Here is a 19775-nt window from a genome sequence, read left to right as displayed (position 1 = left end):
ACACAGAGGTGGGTGAGAGAAAGATAAGTGTGTACCTGTGAGGTTACCTGTGATGGGATCATCCATTATTCACTCAGTGGTGAGTACACAACCCAAGCATCTATACATTATTCAACAGAGGCCCCCCCTCTACTACAAAAAGACACACTTTATGTGCACAAACAGAAATAAAACACAACCATCCATCCGCCGCTGCATCACATCGATAAAACGCGCCTGTTTCTCTCACTGTCTCACATGCAAACAGTGACAGGTCTACAGACTGACTGAACGTCCCTTCACATCTAGTAAGTGAAACCATGTAAGTGTAGTGTCATTGTTGTGAGAACCACCAATACCTTAATCCCATAATGATCTAACAAAGAACAATATATAAAGACTTGGGAATAATCACTGTTGAAGTTTCTAATTATTTACTTACAAAGAGCATCTTGAGGCATTTTATCAACATCAACCCTGAAACCTGTTTATGTTTCTGAATTTAAAAAAAAACAGTGAAAAACCTTCAAGTCAAAATGTATCTTTCGTATTTACTTGTGCCCCTCTTGTTGGTGTAAACAAGATCTATTTGATGGATTTATAAAAGGAATGATGGCAAAAGTAAAAACAGGAGCTCTTATTTCCATCTAAAATACAATTTAATACTTAAAATATTTAAACAGTAAAAACATCAACAGTGAATAGTTAAATTATACATGAAATATCAAAATGAAGTGTAAACACATTAACCAAATGTACTTAATGCGTAATGTTGCATACACTGTTTCATACATAAAAAATGTTTCTATACTATTTTATAAAGTATATTAACAAAGGTACTTGGGATTTCTCTGAATCATACGCTCCACCGAGCCTTTCAAACATTTAAAAATAGGTAAATGTTTTTAAAAAAATGCTTGTGTTTCTGGTCTTAGTTGTGTTTCTTCTTCTCTGACAAATTATTGCCAAAAAGACCATTCCACACCTTAAAGGTATCACACATGAGTGGATCCATATTCTTCTGAGCATGATGGTGATGTGACTTAACGTCGGCTACTCCCCTTTATAAGTCATCAACACATGGGAGCCAAAATGTCTGTTGAGAGAAAAGGATAAGAAAGCATGAGCGAGTGCTCCATTCATTTGTGTTTGTAGGTGAGCGTGGTAGGGTTTCTCCAGCAGAGGTTACGCAAGAGAGTCATGTTGTGTGTCAGAGCTTCTCACCATGTTGGTACAGGCACTAGCGAACGTCATGTATCTGGGGTTGAACTGCAGGGTGTTGATGGGTCCTGAGTGTTTCCCGTCCAGCACGGCGACCTTCATCCCGCTCTCTGTGCTCCACACATGGACTCTGCCGTCCTCCGAGCCTACATGGCGTCACACAGCATAACAGATACAGGAAGAGAGACAATTATACCTTAACCATTTTCTGTGAATACGCTATAATTCATCTGTAAGCAGAAGAGATGTTGATATTGGTGGTAGAACTATTGCACTGTGTTTGGGCTTACCAATCATGACAAACTGCGAGTCTGGAGTGAAACAGGCCTCAAGGGAAATGCCTTTACTGTTGTTGTAGCCCTTAAAGCAGCAAAGATAGGGAACATCTTAGATGGAGCAACTTAAAATCAGTATTTATTGGACTAATATGCAGATAGATGTCCTTCATTATGATCTTGGCAAGGTAATCATGTAATATCTGTAGGTCTCTTACAGAAAAGGTGTGCAGCACAGATCCATTGAAAGCGTTTAGAAGGCGAATTGCACCTCCATTGGTAGAGATGAGAATCTGTTTCCCATCTTTACTGAATTTGAGTCCAGTCCAGTCACAGAAACGGTTAAACTTTGTTTCAAAGGAGGCAAATGGACCCTTTTTACAGAAGAGGACAATAGATTAGAAATATACCAGAGAAAACAAAAAAGCAACTTTTAGTTTCATTCACTGAACTGAAATTACAACAGAAAGTCAATATAGCTTCAACACCTATTCATGCATATGTGCACACACACATGTACAAACAGTAACATACTGATTTAGCATTTTACCTTGTCAAAAGCACGAAGGTCGTATAATTTAATTGCCTGTGATTCCACCCCAGCAGCAAATATCAGCCCCTCAGGATCAAAGGAACACACAGGTTTCCCCAATGGATTGGTCAGACCCTGAAAACACACACACACACAGAAATAAAGAGAAAGATGGAGAAGACGTAAGAAACAGAAAGTTATTAAAATTGATGGTGTTATCCAATACTATCCACTAGTGTATTTTCCACCTGGCTCCTTAATTAAGTAAACTGGTGTTCATGTTACACTTTGTTCATATTTCTGTCTCTTCTGATATCCACGTTACCCACTGGCCACATTGTGCTTCATGTTGAGGCTAAAATAAAGTCATTTGAATTTTCCCTTTATTTTAGCAGCTTGCATTTAGTCATGGTCTTCATTTGTGTGTTAATACAATATTTTGTTCTGGCTATTGGTCCAGGGTCATATCTGAGAATGCAGCCACCTCTTAGATCCACAGTAGTGGTTCCCAAAGCAGGTGTGGGGACACCCAGTGGTCAAAGGACAAACTCTGATCAAATGGGGGTTATGGATGACGTGAAATAATTTTTCTAAAGCAATAATGCCTGTGACTAAATTTTGCTGCCTGCTCATTACACTTTTATACATTTGAGTAACTGACTAGAAAGAGCGGTGAAAGAGTCATTTTCCAGCCTGTTGACAGTAGCGATGGGACAATATATTGCAATTCAATATATCGCAATACAAAAATGTGACAATACATATTGTGGGGCAGAAAAAATATTCATGATATTAGCTACATTTTATTCTACTGTAGTAATCACAAATGAGACGGCTTGCCCATCACAATGTCATAAGCTCTCCACTGAAATTATATTATTTGTACTTTGTAATGACATTTTCAAATTGTTATTTACATTCTAGGAAGCCAATGCCATTTGTGGCTCAGAAATAAACATAATTCTTCACAGTCAAACTTTGTTGTCACTGAACTTTTACTTATTACATTGTATCAAGGTTGTATCGAATCATGAATCCCATGTTGTGTATGGAATCATATCGTGAGAAAAGCATTTCGTCCCATCCCTAGTTGACAGAATACTCACTTGACAGTTTGGAGAGCGCAGATCCCAGATCCTGATGGTCTTATCCAACGAGCCTGAGATAAATGTATCATCCACCGGTGACATGGAAAGGGCAACAACCCTAACAAAACCCATACAGCACAAAATTAACTAAAGTGTATGAACAACCTTTTGAAATAAGACAAACAGTAAACATCTTGTCCCCCACCAGTGATGTAGTTCCACCCTTGGGTCAGTCAGTGATTGCTGAGTGTATTTGAAATATGACTGAAATTGTATAAGCATTTTTGTATGGGACAATGAAAGGACAGATTGACCATATATTTCTGTTGCCTACTCTCCTCAGAATTAGGCTTACAAGTTATATCTTGAAACGTAGTAACTGTAATTGTCCTGTTTTTACTCAATACAGTACAAAATATAAGAACTACAATACACAATAAATACAATCCGTACATTACACAATATACACTACAATACAATTTATCATACAATATACATTATAACATACAACCCCAGCAGCGTGAGTGTTATGAATAATATAAATGCTAAATGATAAGTGATATATGGTATTGCACAGTAGGTAAGTGGTAATATTATATAGTCAACACTGAGGCACAGTGGTAGTGCAGTGATGAGTGCAATAACAGTACAACAGTCCAACAACTGTACAATAACTACAGTGTATTGTAGCGTGTGTAGACTATTATGTTACCTATGATAACTTTAACTGTATTGCTTTACCACTGAGTCCCCATTCATTGTCCCCCACATTGTATGATAACTTTAACTGTATGACCTGCTTTACCACTGAGTCCCCATTCATTGTCAATGTCGCCCCCTGGCGGCACAAAGTCAACACTACAGTATGACTAACTAACAAACTAACGGACGGAGACCGATCCATAGTCCCCCCTTTGATGGCAGACAGCAAGACAGGAAAAGACGAGACGAAATAAGATCACACACTGAATCTCCACAGAAAGGTGTTGGTTTTCTGTAAATACACACATTTCACAGCACATTTTTATCCTGCCGTTGGATTCAGGCTGGTCAAAGTAATTGCCTGTACTCACCTTGCAGTGTGACCTGGGAAATAGCGGATGTACTTGTTGTCAGTGAGTGACAGGTATCGGATGGTATCTGTGAGACACAAAAAGGATTTTTTTACAGGCAAATGTAGGCCTAATAGAACACACATAAACTAAATCTTTTTTGAAACTTCTTATAGTTTGTTGATTACTTTCTACCAACAGCTCACTGTCCATTGAGTTCCTACCATCTAGTTTGTTGGAGCTGTAGATTGCTGTATTTGCATTTCCATGTGTGTAGCGGATGAGGTCCACTCCATACTTCTTACTGTACAGAGTCTGTTTAGGTCTGAGGAAGCAGAGGACAGAAAATCAATCCCAATCACCAATAACCCAATCAATCATTTGAAAAACTAGGAGCAAAGGGAGAAATGCTGCAATGTCATATTCCAGTAAGCCAGACTGAACTGAACAAAAGCATTCAGGTAGACCTACATTCATCTCTAGATATTTAAACAGTGTGGATATGGAAAGGAAATAAATGTGCAGTATATTAGTTCCATATATTTTGGGCCTGTTTACACAAAAGTGTATTCCAATTTGAATTTGAATCAGCAAGTTCAAACATATTTTGAAAGCAATTACGTATAAAATCATAAATTATTCAGCTTACTTTCCCTCACGGATGTCATATAACACAATGGAGTCGTCGTCGCTGCTTGATATCGCACTTTCGCCACTCGGGCTGTAATCCACACAGTTGACTTTATGGGAGTTTTCTCGATAGGTCCTGGCCACCCTAAAACTTCGCAATACACTGTCTGTGATTTTCATGTCTGCAGTGGCATTCGTTTCTAAAAAATCAGTCGACGGTGTAAAACTAAACGGTGGGCATCCTCATCATCTCACTCTTCTTCGTTTAGGGATTTCATCTCACTCTCATGCACAAGTCTGCTTTCGAGCCAACGAGTCCTTGTTGTTGTCTATCTACCTGAACAGTGCATTGTCATTTTAGGTCCTTGACGTGAAATATTAATGTTTACATTTTAAGAAAAAGCACAAAACCCAAATCCATGCTAGCGTGTTATTTACAGCACTAAACATAGCATCTTACCCAGTGGAAGCGCAACGTTACACTCGGTTTGTTTCTCATCATCCACCAAGTGGGCGGTGTTTTAGCAATACAATAAGCATTCAATGGCTCGAGTCATACTCCGGGCGGACCCCGGAAGGGAAACATGCAGACAGAAAAAGGAAATGACGACAAGTTAGCGGAAGTATACAATATTGCAGAAGCTGAAACTCTCAGTTGATGTCTGAGGGCAACACAACATCCCACAATGAACAGGTGTAGAAGAATTACCGACGTCTGTACGAAGGACTGGAGCTACGTGCTGAACACCGTGTTTTCTCGTGGTAAAACACGGACAAATGGCCTCCTGCCCACCGAATCAGCCCCGTTCCTCTCGAGGACTCATGCCACTGCTGCCAAACATGTGCCAAGCTCCGACTCCGGGAAGAAACCCCGTCTGAGAGCGATTGACCTTGCACGGAAGATAGAGCAGGAGAAGACGAAGGCAAAAGCCCCCGCAGAGCCCCCGGTGTCCGCCCAGGACAAGAGGGTGACGGAGCTGAAACAGTTCACTCTGCAGTTACAGAAAGTTCATCCCAATGTTTTGGCCAAGCACCTTCACAGAAGTATGCTGTTCCAGGACAAGGATGTGGTTGTCATCAACAAACCCTATGGGGTTCCCGTCCAAGGTAAATTAATAGGGAGTGTGTGTGTGTGTGTGTGTGTGTGTGTGTGTGTGTGTGTGTGTGTGTGTGTGTGTGTCTGTCATTTGGCTGTGGTGTTTTCAAACTGAAGACATGAGCTGTTAACTTTTGTTGTTGTTGTTCCTCAGATGGCTTAGGGGTCACATCCATCTCCTCGGTGCTGCCGGTCCTCAGTAAAATGATGAACGGTATGAAAAGCGGATCTGGATCTCCACTATTCCCCTGTCTTGGGCTGGAAAAGGAGGTGACAGGAACTCTTCTGTTGGCAAAGAGTGAATTAGTGGCAGACCACATACTAAACCTTCACAGAAATAATCAAGTGCAGAGAAAATATTGGTAAGGTATATGGATACAGAGTAAGGATTATGCTTGTGGAGTCCCATATCAGACCATAATCCCACCAAATGTCATGCACCCATTCACATTTTGGCTCCTCTTCTTCCCCAGGGTCGTCACTGTAGGTGTTCCTGTGCCATCTGAAGGAGTGATTGACATTCCTGTCATAGAGAAAGAGGTCACAGGCCCTCAGCCGCACTTCAAGGTTTCTCATCTTATGTGGCTTACAAAACTGTGCATCATGGTACCAGTCGTACATAGGTGTGCACTTTTTTGACTTCTTCCAACTCCCTCCCCCTCCCCAGATGGCCCTCAGTCCTTCTTACAGAATGAATGAAACAGGAGATGGTATAACCAAAGTTCGAGGCCATCGGCAAGCGCATGGTGCAGTGACCAAATACCGAGTCCTGGACAGCAGCAGTGGCTGCAGCCTTGTGGAGCTCCAGCCTTTTACTGGTAAGAAGACTGTACTATTTTGGGAATATTGCCATACACAATGGTCTGATCCCCGTTTGGTAAATTTCTTTCTGGGAACACGGTCACACTCATTAATTTTGCTGCGTACTTTCCTCTGTTCCCAGGAGTGAAGCACCAGATGAGGGTCCACATGGCATTTGCTCTGGCGTGCCCCATTCTTGGCGACCACAAATACTCCCACTGGGCCAAACTGGCACCCCAGGTAAAGCATGTTTATGACATTGGACCCGGTTACTTCCAATAAAACCAGAAGCCTTTCCTATTAGTAGATCATGAAGATGGAAAAACCAAGGCACTCTTCCTCCATCATAAAAATTAAATGCTTTCATTAGGGTGGCATACCAACAAGGAAATCTAGAAACAGTTTTTGTGTTTTACTTCTTTTTAACTCGGGCAGCACTCCGGACATTGTGTCTTGCAGTTGCTTGGGTGTTCTCTTGAACCAAAAAGTTCAGTCAAAACTAATGATAGTCTTGTATTTTGTCTGCATGTTAAACTCAGATACATACACATCTGATTAATATATTTTAAGTATGACCTCAAACCCCAGAATGGCTTGCAAAACTGGTAAATCTTTCCCAGGTTCATGAATGTTTTTATGTGTTTTCTTTCAAATTTAATCCATCTCTCACAATATCTGGGGGGAATTCTGGACCATAATTGTTCCAAACCTGGATTTAATTCATATTTGAATAAATTAGGTGCATTTACATCAAGCCAAAGATGAAAAACTCATTTATTCATTTCTCTCAGGCATTGAGAGAGACTGATTAACTATTAGACAGAATGTTTTTTCCAGTTATAGATTTTACCAGAAACTGGACGGGGAGTTTGTGTTCATTTTCTGAATGAGAAACTTTCATTTTTGTGGCATTATTGCATTACTTTTTATCTGGAAATTGCAATACAGTCACATAATTTTTCATTTGAAATAAGACAAAACAGCAGCTTAGTGGGGGGATTCACAACCTTTCCCTTGCCAACATACATGCAATAGCATTACCTACAGAATACTGACACTATTAAAGCCAATTAGAGATTGTTGCACAAGCTGTTTACTGTCAAGATGAATGTTTGACCAGTTTTATTTCAAGTATAAAGATCTATCAGACTATTATAGGAGATGCTGTTATTTCAGACAAGCTGTTTATTGGAAATTTTATGGTAATTATATCTATACTGGCTGATTGTTTTACAGCTAAATGGTTTCTGGTTTAACAATCTTGAGACAAGTGGAACACTTGGGTAATAATAATGTTTGAAATATAAAAATCACTAATTGGCACATTCTATTCCGCAGAAATTACCGGAACGAGTGCTGGGAAGGCTGGGACTGGAACAGAGCAAGATACGTCATCTTCCTCTTCACTTGCACGCCCGCCAGCTGATACTGCCGCGAAATAACAGTCAACCAGACATCAGCGTGTCCTGCCCCCTGCCGAAATACTTCACCAAAACACTGAGTCGACTGCAATTAGCTCTTTCTGATGAAACTGAGCCTGAATAACAACCACCTTGCTCGTTTTTGCAAATGGATATGTTCAATTCTTCGTATCCTCATTAAGACACACGATGGGCATCATTTCTGAAGCATTTCAGATTGCTACCTGGAGAGAATGAATCCATTTTAATAAAATGGGTCAATTAAATCATATCAAGCTGGGGTCAACAGATGCCGGGAATGGAAGATCCTGGCAAATGCAGCAAGCTCTGTGTAGAAAGTTGGGTTGTGTGAATGTAAAATGTTGTACAACATAACAGAAATTAAATTAATGGAACTGTCTTGCAACTGTATAGTTAGATTCCAGAAAAGTTTTGTTCACTATTGTTCATTACATGCAACTGTGGTCAAGATATTTTATTTAAGTTATAGCAAATGTGTGTTATTTCATGGTAGGCACCACTAGGCATGGATGCTGTTGATGTCGACTGGAGATATTTTTTAAAAAGGCCCACCTAATCCTGATCTCAAATGTAAACAGAAGATTTCCCCAGAAAACACATGGAGCTGGAGACCTTTCATTTTTGAATTGCTCGACATAACTCTTGATACAAGGATCGATAATGTGTTGGCTAAGCATTTGTTTATAATGTTTAGTTGCAAAGATTTTTCCATCTGTATTTCCCGTTTAATAACCCATGAATACAGTAATCGGTTTACAAAAATCATTGATGGGTGTTTCAGTCACTAGATTTGACCTGAGAGAAAAATGTTTCCCCATCTCCTGAACAGCTATAGCACTTGACCTTGTGAATATTTGAGGTTCAGCTTAATTTCACACATACTCAAAGATTCACAAGCATAAATTATGTCATTTTTGAAAACACAGGCACAAGTTCTTCAGCTTTTAACATCATTATAATATCAATACATAGAGGATCAAAAATGCAGTATACAAAAAAACGTGAGCAGAGGTCCCGTAATTGTCCATTAAGGTGTAATGAATTATTGTGGGACCTTAGAGAAGTAAGACAAGGTTACATGGTCTGTGAGGTTAAGAAGTGAAAGGTTAAATATCCTTGTATATGATATTGATAAGACTGACTTTAACAGGATAATTAACCACCTCTGCTCAACTTGGAGCAGCAGCCTTAGAGTTCAATCATGACCCGACTGTAGTCAGATCAAAGCCTCTCTCTCACTCGCTAGTTCAAAGGTTATGGAAGCGATGGCTTACAAATGTGATCAAGAGAAAGAACAGTTCGCTCCATCAGCCTTGGGCACGAAAGAGACAATGTCGGTAGATTAACAGAATAAACTTTGAAATTGAAAATGGCAAATTCCTTCCGTGAAACACTCCTCTTAGAGAAACTTATGATTGCTTAAGAAGCTACTCAATTTGCTTTGAGATGGCCATTGAGGTTTACAGAGTGAGGGGGGGATACTGCATAGTCAATCAGTGCAGGAGGACGAGCTCCAGTGAGCAGGTCCATCCTCACCTCAGTTTATGTTCTCAGTGCCAATGATCTCCTGGATCTCTCGGACCACGATGATGCGTGCCAGCATGTGCTCCACTTGCTGAGTTGTGATGGGCTGAGTCGAGTACCATATTGGGCTGTTGGGTGCCACAACAGGCTCTGGAGTCAGGTAGTAGGCGTCATTACGTCCCTTGGCGCTTTGAGGACTGAGATGGGGGGGGGGAAAGGAGTTTAGATTTCTAGTGAACATAATGGAGAAAGATCCAATTTACAAGATTTGTGTGATTAAACATTTAACACCACTCACCATTTGAAGAGATAAAAGTCGTACAGTTTGATGGGACAACGAAGTGGGTTCTCAGGATCCTCGGTCTGCTCTTCATACATGTCATCAGTCACTGAAACAAGCCACACAATGGTCAGCAACAGCAATGTTGGGTGTCAAGAGTTGTGATGCATAGCAATATTTCAACACCAAGTCAACTGTATTGAGCACCTTTTTGCCCGACATTGTGTGGGCCATGTCCTTTAAGAAAGCGGATACTGGTGGTTTTGTCCTTGGGATTGGAGGGGTTCTTCTTAGTGTGTCTTAGCACCTTAGAGAAGGCTACTTTCATGTGCTGTTCAGCTGTTGTCAGACGGAAATACCTGTAACGAACAAATTATTACCACACTCATTTACACATAAACTACATATGTGTGGCATAAGCACAACAGAAGAGAGCACATTCAAGTTCAGTTTTGAGAACTGGCAACTCACTTAGTGTTGAAAAACATTAGGGTTGTGAGCAATGTGGCTGGGGAATGCGCCCCAAGCTGTTTACACTCCCACAGCATCTCTTCTGTCACATGACTTGGAATGAAGTAACCTACGGAGAAGGCAGCCAATAAGTGATTCATATCATAACATAAAAAAAGAAAAGAAAGCTTTTGTTAATTTTGATTCTCTCTTACCTAAAGGATGGATACTAGGTTTCCAACCATCCAAGATTTTGTGTAAACACTGAGAGAAACGCGTGTAGTAGGGATCGGAGAAAACATCATCCACTCGCCCATTTTCAGACAGATACTAAAAAGAAACATTTGGGTTAAAACTACAGTAGCTTTGGTTAGGATTTTGGCATGGTCGTGCTTCAGTATATTGGAGTCAGTGGGGATACAAACCTTTTGTATACACAAAAAGACATAATATAGGACATCCGGCGCAAACTCTTCTTGCTCCGGTCCTCGTGCCTCCTGCGTCATCAGGGCCAAACCCACGTTTAGCTCTGCTACAGCACTAGACACCAAGTCTTCCTGAAAACGCAGAGGCTGACGACCTGGACACAGAACCACAGACAGGAGTAGAGTCAAAGTTATTGTTTGCTTAAATGGGAAAGGGGCAGTCTATCATATGTGTGCAATTTGTCTTTTTTTTTTTGAAGCAGAGCAGGCTACAGACATAGAAGGATCACACTACATAAAATACTACAGCTGGGAGTCAAACCCTGGTCCGTATGAGGGATTTTATACATGGGCCTGAGGTTATCTGTCCCCTGGAATTCGTTTTTGTGTTATTTTGTGTGATGAGTTATTGCTAAAAATGGTATTGCTAAAAGCACGCACACCGGGCAAAAACAAATTGAAATACTACTATTTTTAACATTTTAAAAGTATGTAAATTGGGAAAGTGAATTTATAAACTTCAAACATTTGTAAATCTGTCAATGGACAACACAGGCCATAGTGGAAGTCCTCCACTTTTGGGCAACAATGGTTAAGAGCAGCGGATTGCATTTCTAAACTCTAAACAGCTTGGCCGTCTCAACAGTACAGAACAGACAGGATTAATTTCTGTGCTGTTTTAAAGGTAGCTAGCATTATTATTGGCTGGTAGTTTAATGTTAACATTAAAATCCTGGTTTTATAGAAGACAACAAATTATGACCCATAGTGGCTTCTCCAGCAGTAGCTTCCATCTAATTTTTAAAATTTATTTTAGTCTCCTCCCAAGTCCCCCGCTGTTTCCTAGACTGAAAAAGATTATGACCAATTTCCAATGGGACAAAAACATCCAAGACCAAGACTTGCCAAGACTTGCCTAACCATATGAGAGTGGAGGGCTCTGTGTACCTAATTTCTGCTGGTATTACTGGGAAGCTCAAATAACAGCAGCAATGCTTTGGTTTTTACACAAAATTGAAATTCCTTGGGTGAAGATAGAAAGCAGTACAACCGTCCCTTGCCTCTGAATCCGTACTTATATTCTGCCTCCTTGAAGAAATTGTTGAAAAATACACATAATCCCAAATGTGAGGAATATCATTTAGGTATAGTTACAAAATTTAAATATTATTGGTCATTGATTCCCCCCCTCCCCCTTTTTATTTTTGTTGAATCATTGCTTTTTTTTGTGCTTTTTCCTCCTTTTCTTCATGTGTATATTATTACTGTGTTGCTTGGCTTTGACAATTTGAAGTAAATGCCAAAATTTGTATGCAAGGTAAGAAAAAAAAGAGATAAGTGGTGCATGATTGAAATATAGAAAATTTAACAACCAATATTTTGCCCAGGTTGTGTGTTAAAACGATTGCGGGTTGACTCACGTCCAATAGGTGCAAGTTTTGTCTGCTCCTGCTTGCTCAGCTCTGCGTTTTTTCGCAGGACCCAAAGGCGCCAGACTTCCAGGCCCTCCTCCGGCTTTAGACAGACGGGAACCAGAAGCTCTGAAGGGGGCTCGGCATGAGCCTCTGTCTCTACTTCAGCCTGCACAAGACAAAGATAAATGACAGTCAAAATGAATGCCTTCTGAGAATTAGGGTGGCAAGATTTGGATGAAACATATCTTAATAAATCACATCATGATTATTTTGCCAGATATTGTAGTAGTAATAAGACTTGGGGTTTTTTTCAAGCCCAATTGTTGTGTCCAAGAGGGAAAAAGAAAAAACCCAAACAAAACAGAAACCAGGGAACTGAAATACTAATAGTTTCAGACCAAAGAGAAAAATGTAACAAAGACATAACTACTGTATGTTACAAGAGCAAAATTGTGAGGTTTGAAACACTTTCAGTAGCTTTACATTTGTAGATTTTAGGAAAGTTTCCCATTGGACCTCTCACCAATGACCAATCTCTACATATGAAATAGTATTTCTAGACTAGAAGGAGGCCTGTCTGCCAAATGTTTGTCATTCTCATGATTGTGTACATCATAAGATGAAAAATTAAAATAAACACATACTGCATCCTTTGCAAAACAGATTGTGTTCTATCAGATTGTAATATTAATATGAAACTGATATATTTTTCAGCCCTGAGAATAATCATGGTGTGGTGGAACAGACTACTTCATCCAGATCCAGCTTCCCATTTGACTCTGCAACAGGAAAAACCAAGGCTCAATGCCTAGGACAAATTTAAGGTCTACAGTATGGCTAGGCAGAAGTTGAAGACTCAGTTCTAACCTGCAGATGGAGCTGCTGTTCGTGTCCCTCTTCTTGGCTGTGGTGTTGATTTGGGTCCCAAATGTGTACCGACTGTGTAGTGTTACACGCCCCTCCTACAGTCTGCACCGCCACAGGGATGTGAATGTTCCCGTTCATGAACTGTGCTGGGAACAGGGTCTGTACTACTTCTTCCTGTGTCCCAATAGATGCTGACTGAACATCTGCAGACCTTGATGACGAGTTGGAGGACATTTTGTCCTTACTGTGGGTGGCAGCAACTTGCACTGTGCTGTAAGCCTCCTGGGGGATGGCAATGTGAGCGACACCCTGCTGTTGTGGAGTAGAGTACACAGGGATGGTCCAGGTCTCACCGGTGGGACCTGTGATTGTACCTGTAGTGCTGTACAATTGAGTGCTGTCAACAGTGAGCAAATCTGGTCGTAGTGACACATAGCTTTGCTGCTGCCCTTGAGGGATGGCCAGGACTGTGGCCACCTGCTGGCCCTGTGGAACGGCGTAGGACACTGCGAGGGGGACATCAACCTTGCGCTTCTTGGCAGGTTGGAGAACAGTGGAGACAGTGCCGGACCTCCTCTCCGTCTCCCTGGGAGAGCCCTGCTGCTGAGGAGACATGGCCTCGATGGTCTGGATCTGGATCTGTTGGCCACCTTGTAGCTGGATCTGTTGGCCACCTTGTAGCTGAATCTGTTGGCCACCTTGTAGCTGAATCTGTTGGCCACCTTGTAGCTGAATCTGTTGGCCACCTTGTAACTGAATCTGTTGGCCACCTTGTAGCTGAATGTGTTGGCCACCCTGTAGCTGAATGTGTTGGCCACCTTGAAGTTGAATGTGTTGGCCACCTTGCAGCTGAATCTGTTGCGCTCCTTGTAGCTGTATCTGTTGGCCACTCGACAAATGGATTTGTTGTCCACCAGTTACAGCGGCGACCAACTGTGCCTGTATCTGTGAAATAGTCACATCATCTTCAAGATAGAGACAAGCCAGCAGTAATGCATCACATGAATGTGCTTGGTATGGGTGACTGTTTAAAGTAATGCTGTACCTGCTGTTGCTGCTCCTCTGTGAGCTCTCCCTGCTGGATAAGCTGTGCTCCTGCTGAGATGCCATGCAGGTCGTGCTGAGAGGGGGAGGCCACCTGGAGCACCTGGCCTACTGTGTGCCCCTGCTGTCCCTGGATCTGTACCTGGCAGAGTTGGGGAACAGGAAAAATAAGTATGCCACCAGCAGTCATACTCATAACTAATAAGCTGTATATGCTGAAATGGTTTGTGAATTACTGTCTTCTGTAAAATAATTTAATTATATCTCCAGTATATAACTATTTTGAACAAAATACTGACAGGCTACTGGTATATTTTTCAATGAAGGTAAGGTGCCAACTAATTATTATGAGCTGGTAATTGGACAACTCTTAAAATTCAGCACATGGACATGGCATCTGCAGTGACATCCCTAATGAAGTGCAAACTAACCTGCACTTGAAGAGGCTGTTCGGACCCTTGATTCAAAGACAGCTGAGGTGAAATCTCTGCCGAGGTCACCTGTACCTATCAAACAATATATACACACACCGTGCAAAAGATTATTAAGCACCGCAATGATGAATGGTGATTATCAGAATATCATTCGGCAAAGGCAACTATGACTGGGGACCTGCTCTTACCGGGCAAGCCAGCTCCAAGAGAGACCCAGCCACCTCAGTGCTGTCTGTGTAGACACAGTTGGTCCCCTGCTGGTATACCATGGTGGTGGTTGTGGCTGCACCTCCCTGTTGGCTGAATTCCTGCAGCACCTCTGGGCCCTTGGCAAGTGACTCCAGGAACTCCTTCATCCGGTGCTGAGGCACAGTGCGGGCCTTTTGACGCACATACTCATCAAATGAGACAACCCCGCTCTCTTGCTCATTCATTGTCACTTAACCTGGAAAGATGAGGGCAAAAGATTTCACTTAACACTTGAGGATGTAATCATGTACAAAGAAGCTTACATTACACTGGGAGTACATCTTGAGTGTACTGAAAGCAAAGACACAATCTCTAATGAAGCATACCCCCAAGAGAGGGGTAACTGGTTTACATGTATCTGGATATACATGAGAACAATCTGATTAAATAACTTAATTCTAAGTCCTGCACGTTATAAATAGTGGGCACAATGAAGCTGACATAGTAAGAAAAGGGGGCAAAGTGCATTTGTCCAGTTTTGCTTGTAGCCTACTACAATGACTGTGCCGCGCTTTAGTTAACTTTTTCTGGTAACGTTACACAGCCACGGATGGTACAAACAAGCCCTGGCTGTTATATTAAATTGCGTGCAGTGCTGTTTTTTTTAGCTGGTTTAGGTTAAGTGTTTGTTAAAACGACAGATCTGAGCACCAACAACAGCAGGACAGTATATGCTGGCTGTCTAATAATAGTATCTACGTTACAGTGGTTAGCAAGCTAGCCTAACGATGTTAGCAAGGTATTGCCATATCGCAGCGTATATATCTACTTAGCTGGCTAGCTAACGCTAACTATATTTAACGTCGTCGAACAGCTGTGGGATATCTACTGTAACTTCTGTAAATAAATAACGTTAGTTTGCTTATAAGATGACAAACACTAAGTAAGAATTCATTGCACTAAGCTGACGCTGGCTAATCACTGTGCTAATGTTAGCTATGTTAGCTAGCTAGCTTGATGGTTCCGGATCCTCTCATGCTACCTTAAATAAAACGAAATCCTCTCCTTTCCGCCAAGGCACGGTGTTTAAAAATAAAAAGCCGATAAACGTCTAACAGCTACCACCCGCATGCCATGTACTTCGCTACATTGTGGATGTAGCAGCAATATATCCTGCAAACAATGCAGTGATTAGATTGCAATAAAATTTAACAGCAGCGAGCAGGCGAGGTCTCTGACGTGTGCTTATTTCAGTGTGTGATCCAGCCAGCTCTCGATTAAAAACAAGTTTCCCAGCTCCTGCGAAGCACAGATGTAGTTATCCAATGGAATCGCAAGTAGCACTGCTACAGCCTATACTAGACAGGCAATAACATGCACTGCATTTATTCAGCAAAATCATAAAATGACGGAAGTAGGCCCCGAAAAACAACGCGATTCCTCGGAGTGCTCTGCTAGGCAATGGCCTCACCGCGTCGTCCTGTTAAAAGAGTTCACAGCCCGTGAGCCAGATAGGCGTTGTGCTGTTATAGAAAATTGTGAATTGAAAGTTGATGTGACGTTTCATCCCGAATGAGTAGTTTGTGGACAAAGCAGCCTTGGGTGTATTCAATGTCTGTCACAGCCTGTAATTACGCTACCTTCAGCAAAAACTGATGATTTTACCAGTCAAGGATGCCAAACTAACATTTCAATGAATGTTGAATGAATGAGATATGCAAGCTACTATGTCAGTTGGCACGAGGAGGAAAATATTCATTTTGATTAGTAAAAAATGTCAATGTAATAGTCTTGTTTATAGCAAGTGCCACACAAAGATAGATAGATAGATAGATAGATAGATAGATAGATAGATAGATAGATAGATCTGACTGAAAATTGAAACAAAAAGATGTTCTTTGTGTAAAGCTGAGCTTTTAGTCATTTGTTATTATTACCAGAGATACACATCACCGCCTAAACTCTAGTTTACGCATCTTGTTATTTGCAGAACAGGGCTTACCCACCTTTTAGGCTGAAATAAATCTTTGTTATACAGAATTCATAGTAGCCTATACAGCATAGTACAGTATCAAACAGTATCAAAGTGATGTAGGTTATATGAGCATAGGGGACTCTAAGGAAACAAAAACATAGATTGATGCTTTTCTCAGAGAATATAACTGACTTTTGCTTATATTGGTTGTTTGGCCTTATGATGATCACTGACCAGAGGTCATAGTTTACCCACTTTTTTTTTTTTATATCCCACTAGATCGCTACTGAAAACACAACTCTCATAAACACTAACTATTGCACTGCTGGAACTGCAAACTAAGTACCAGTTTGAATGTTTTTAAATTTACATAAAGTGTTACATTAAATCAAGAACACTAATAGTATTTCAAGTACTTTTTAAAACATTTTCCGAAATAGTTTTGCCCGGGTCTGATGCCTTGTGGCCTTTTGAACGTATGTACCTTTAACAAAATCTAACTTCCCCAGTCTGCCTTAAAGAGCCAGGCATGTGCTGCTGAGGGCCTCCCCTGCTCTCCCCACAACAAGCTGCCTCTCGCCTGTCTTAAGGTGGACCACGAGAGATGTGCTGTGTGTATAGGCTATCTCCTCTACATCCTGGACATGAGAGAGTTAATTCCCACACTAGCTGGAGACTATCTGTGATTCTACCAAGGGCTCTCTGGCAGAAATGGTAGTGGGTATTTTTTCTTTCCAAAATACAATTGTTTACACACCAATGACAAAATAGCATTCTGTGTCTGCTGTGACAATAACATATTTCTTATACAGTGCACTCTATCATGTGTACAACATTGCTATTCTTTAATGTCTCACATAAGCTTTTGCCAGCTATACAGAAATACAGGCCAGTAGATTGGCATGAAACTTAAGTGCATGTACTTCTATGCTACTGTGCTCGTGCCTAGTTGGCTTTACACTACTTCTTAATGTGACTTTGTGCCACTGTAAGAATCTTAATGTAATCCTTTACAGTGAGGGGATTACCTAAACACACCTGTGGTAGAGTGAGGCAGGAGAGGCTCTTGGACTGTTCTTAATGGTCAATTAAATACCAAAATGTTATTTTTTTTTAGATTAACATGTATGAACAGAATAAGCAGGCAAGTGTTTATGCAAAGGTTTTTCAGAGGTGGCCCATGGTGTTTACATCCTGCTTCCTTGCTGCAGGTGACAACCAGATGGGAGGCTGCCAAGCAACCAGCTGGTGCAGTAATAGGACCAAGACGTCAGCTTGAAGTGATGCGTCTGAGCATGATACCGTCAAATCCTCAAGTTCTACATTCAGAGGCATAGCAGAAGTCAGACCCACAGTGCTGCAGCAAGAGATGGAGTGCTTCCCATGACGCGCTGAAGGGAGGCACAACACGAGGAAGCACAGGTACATCTCGAAGGAGTTATCTGGTATTAATGAGCTTTTTTTTTTTTTTAAATCTTCACGCTGCTGTGTTTCTGTTAAGAATTGCTTTGGTCAGGTAGGTGAAATGTAAAATAACTGTTAATTGTTCCAAAATACACTAAAACATACTTGTGGGAGTATAATAAGCCAGCAGTATAAATGTTTTTAGCATTTTTCAACACAATTTTTGTAGTTGTTGGTTTTAGTTGTTGGTTTTGTTGAGCAGCTTTCTTATCATATAGGGAAATCTCTGAATAATAAATCCACATACAAGACGTTTCCTAAAACTTGTGATATACATTTACGTCAATGTTGGAATAAGCATATAAAACAGTAGTAAGATTTATTTACCAACTGGGCCCACTAAGAATAATATTTTGTGAAATGGATGTTATGGTGATTATCATAATAATTTATATCATTATGAGTATACTTGATGTTCTATATGTATTTTGTCAATATAGTCTTGTAATTTCTTTTTGAAGTCAGTTTCATTCTTTTTATATTGTGTGTGATATTGCTCGTTGTGGATCAACTGGCAGCTCGGCATTTAAGAACCAAAGGGCAAACATCCAAAAACAGATCAGACTAGTTAATGCTGTGAACTGCTTTGTTTTTGCCAAGCTGTGTCGTAGATAAACCATCCACATGGGGTGTGCAAACCCACTGGATTACTGAGGGGAATTATTGTGTTTTATAGGATTGAAACTCAAGATTAATGATGGGAATCTGTTTGACTCTTTGCTTCTACCTAACCCCTACAAGCCTTCTACTGCCTACTATTTTACAGCGATGCTTATTGTAAAAATACTACATATCAACAGGATAAGAATTTAATTTTGAAATCAAACAGTTAAAGCATGAAAACAACAGTCTGAAAAGCCAGACAACGTGAGTGTGGCTCAAAATATTTTCATGAAGATGTGGAACGTTTGTCACAATTAGCCTTCCTCACACACCGATAGTGTGTCACGACTCAAGTAACTATCTCACCAGTGACTCTTGTTATCTGCACTGTCATCCACAACAACACATTTTAACTCTTACTCTCCTTCTTTGTTGTTCTACAGGTCTTTGGATTTCCACTGACATGTATCAAACAATGGATCATTTATCTTTGCTCTTCATTGTGCTTACTGTCTCTCACTCTTCACTTGGAAGCATTATTCGAACTTCACATTCAGTGGGCAACTCTGCCTCAGTCCCAACAACTCAGCACACTGGCAGAAACAATACTGCGGATGACTTGGCTAGTGAAGTAATCTTGCCTTCACAGAGCAGCGGTGATTCTGTGGAGGGCAGAGGACAGAGGAGTGTTGATAGTACACAAAAGACAAAAGCATCTTTTAGCATCACTGAAATCTATCCATCAATTGGAGATGACGAGAGCAGAAGGTTGCAAAGCCCTTCATCTATTCCCTCCTCTCTCTTACCCTTACACCAGAAACCCACCAATGGGAACGTCATTCCAGAGGAGCCTGAGAGAGCTAGCAAAAACACTGCTGGGTCGGGGATCATACCTGCTACAACCTCTGCACTTAATCTGTTCCTCTTAGAGGCTCATGATCAAGAGGATGACAAAGATGACCCTTTGATTATTGAAACTTCAGGACACT

General features: G+C 40.9%; 3 protein-coding genes across 3 annotated transcripts; 1 reads left to right on the top strand and 2 right to left on the bottom strand.

Moving 5' to 3' along the window:
* Positions 1-645: 645 nt before the first annotated feature.
* LOC139645105 (WD repeat-containing protein 82-like) lies at positions 646-5272 on the bottom strand. The gene is made up of 9 exons (XM_071520715.1): positions 4797-5272; positions 4372-4472; positions 4169-4235; positions 3114-3213; positions 2026-2142; positions 1694-1849; positions 1491-1560; positions 1204-1346; positions 646-1075 (listed from the first exon to the last, which is right to left on the bottom strand). The coding sequence occupies exons 1-9, from the start codon at positions 4955-4957 to the stop codon at positions 1043-1045; spliced, it is 948 nt and encodes a 315-aa protein (XP_071376816.1). The 5' UTR covers positions 4958-5272; the 3' UTR covers positions 646-1042.
* A 136-nt stretch (positions 5273-5408) lies between these two features.
* LOC139645132 (pseudouridylate synthase RPUSD4, mitochondrial-like) lies at positions 5409-8229 on the top strand. The gene is made up of 6 exons (XM_071520756.1): positions 5409-5884; positions 6028-6235; positions 6347-6440; positions 6541-6691; positions 6817-6914; positions 8013-8229. The coding sequence occupies exons 1-6, from the start codon at positions 5464-5466 to the stop codon at positions 8217-8219; spliced, it is 1179 nt and encodes a 392-aa protein (XP_071376857.1). The 5' UTR covers positions 5409-5463; the 3' UTR covers positions 8220-8229.
* Positions 8230-9653: 1424 nt separating this feature from the next.
* Positions 9654-16185, bottom strand: LOC139645131 (transcriptional regulator QRICH1-like). The gene is made up of 12 exons (XM_071520755.1): positions 15787-16185; positions 14744-15000; positions 14553-14627; positions 14123-14263; positions 13078-14022; positions 12217-12376; positions 10796-10950; positions 10586-10700; positions 10392-10500; positions 10128-10279; positions 9939-10029; positions 9654-9837 (listed from the first exon to the last, which is right to left on the bottom strand). The coding sequence occupies exons 2-12, from the start codon at positions 14987-14989 to the stop codon at positions 9654-9656; spliced, it is 2373 nt and encodes a 790-aa protein (XP_071376856.1). The 5' UTR covers positions 14990-15000; positions 15787-16185.
* Between the last annotated feature and the right edge of the window lie 3590 nt (positions 16186-19775).

This window comes from Centroberyx affinis, unplaced genomic scaffold (genome assembly GCF_046629955.1).
Source record: "Centroberyx affinis isolate AG114_WGS23_722 - 3 ecotype Tasmania unplaced genomic scaffold, CSIRO-AGI_Caff_v1 ptg000824l_1, whole genome shotgun sequence".
Taxonomy (NCBI): Eukaryota; Metazoa; Chordata; class Actinopteri; order Beryciformes; family Berycidae; genus Centroberyx; species Centroberyx affinis.
The sequence above is the reverse complement of the archived record's forward strand: the minus strand, read 5'-3'. Positions and strand labels throughout refer to the sequence as shown.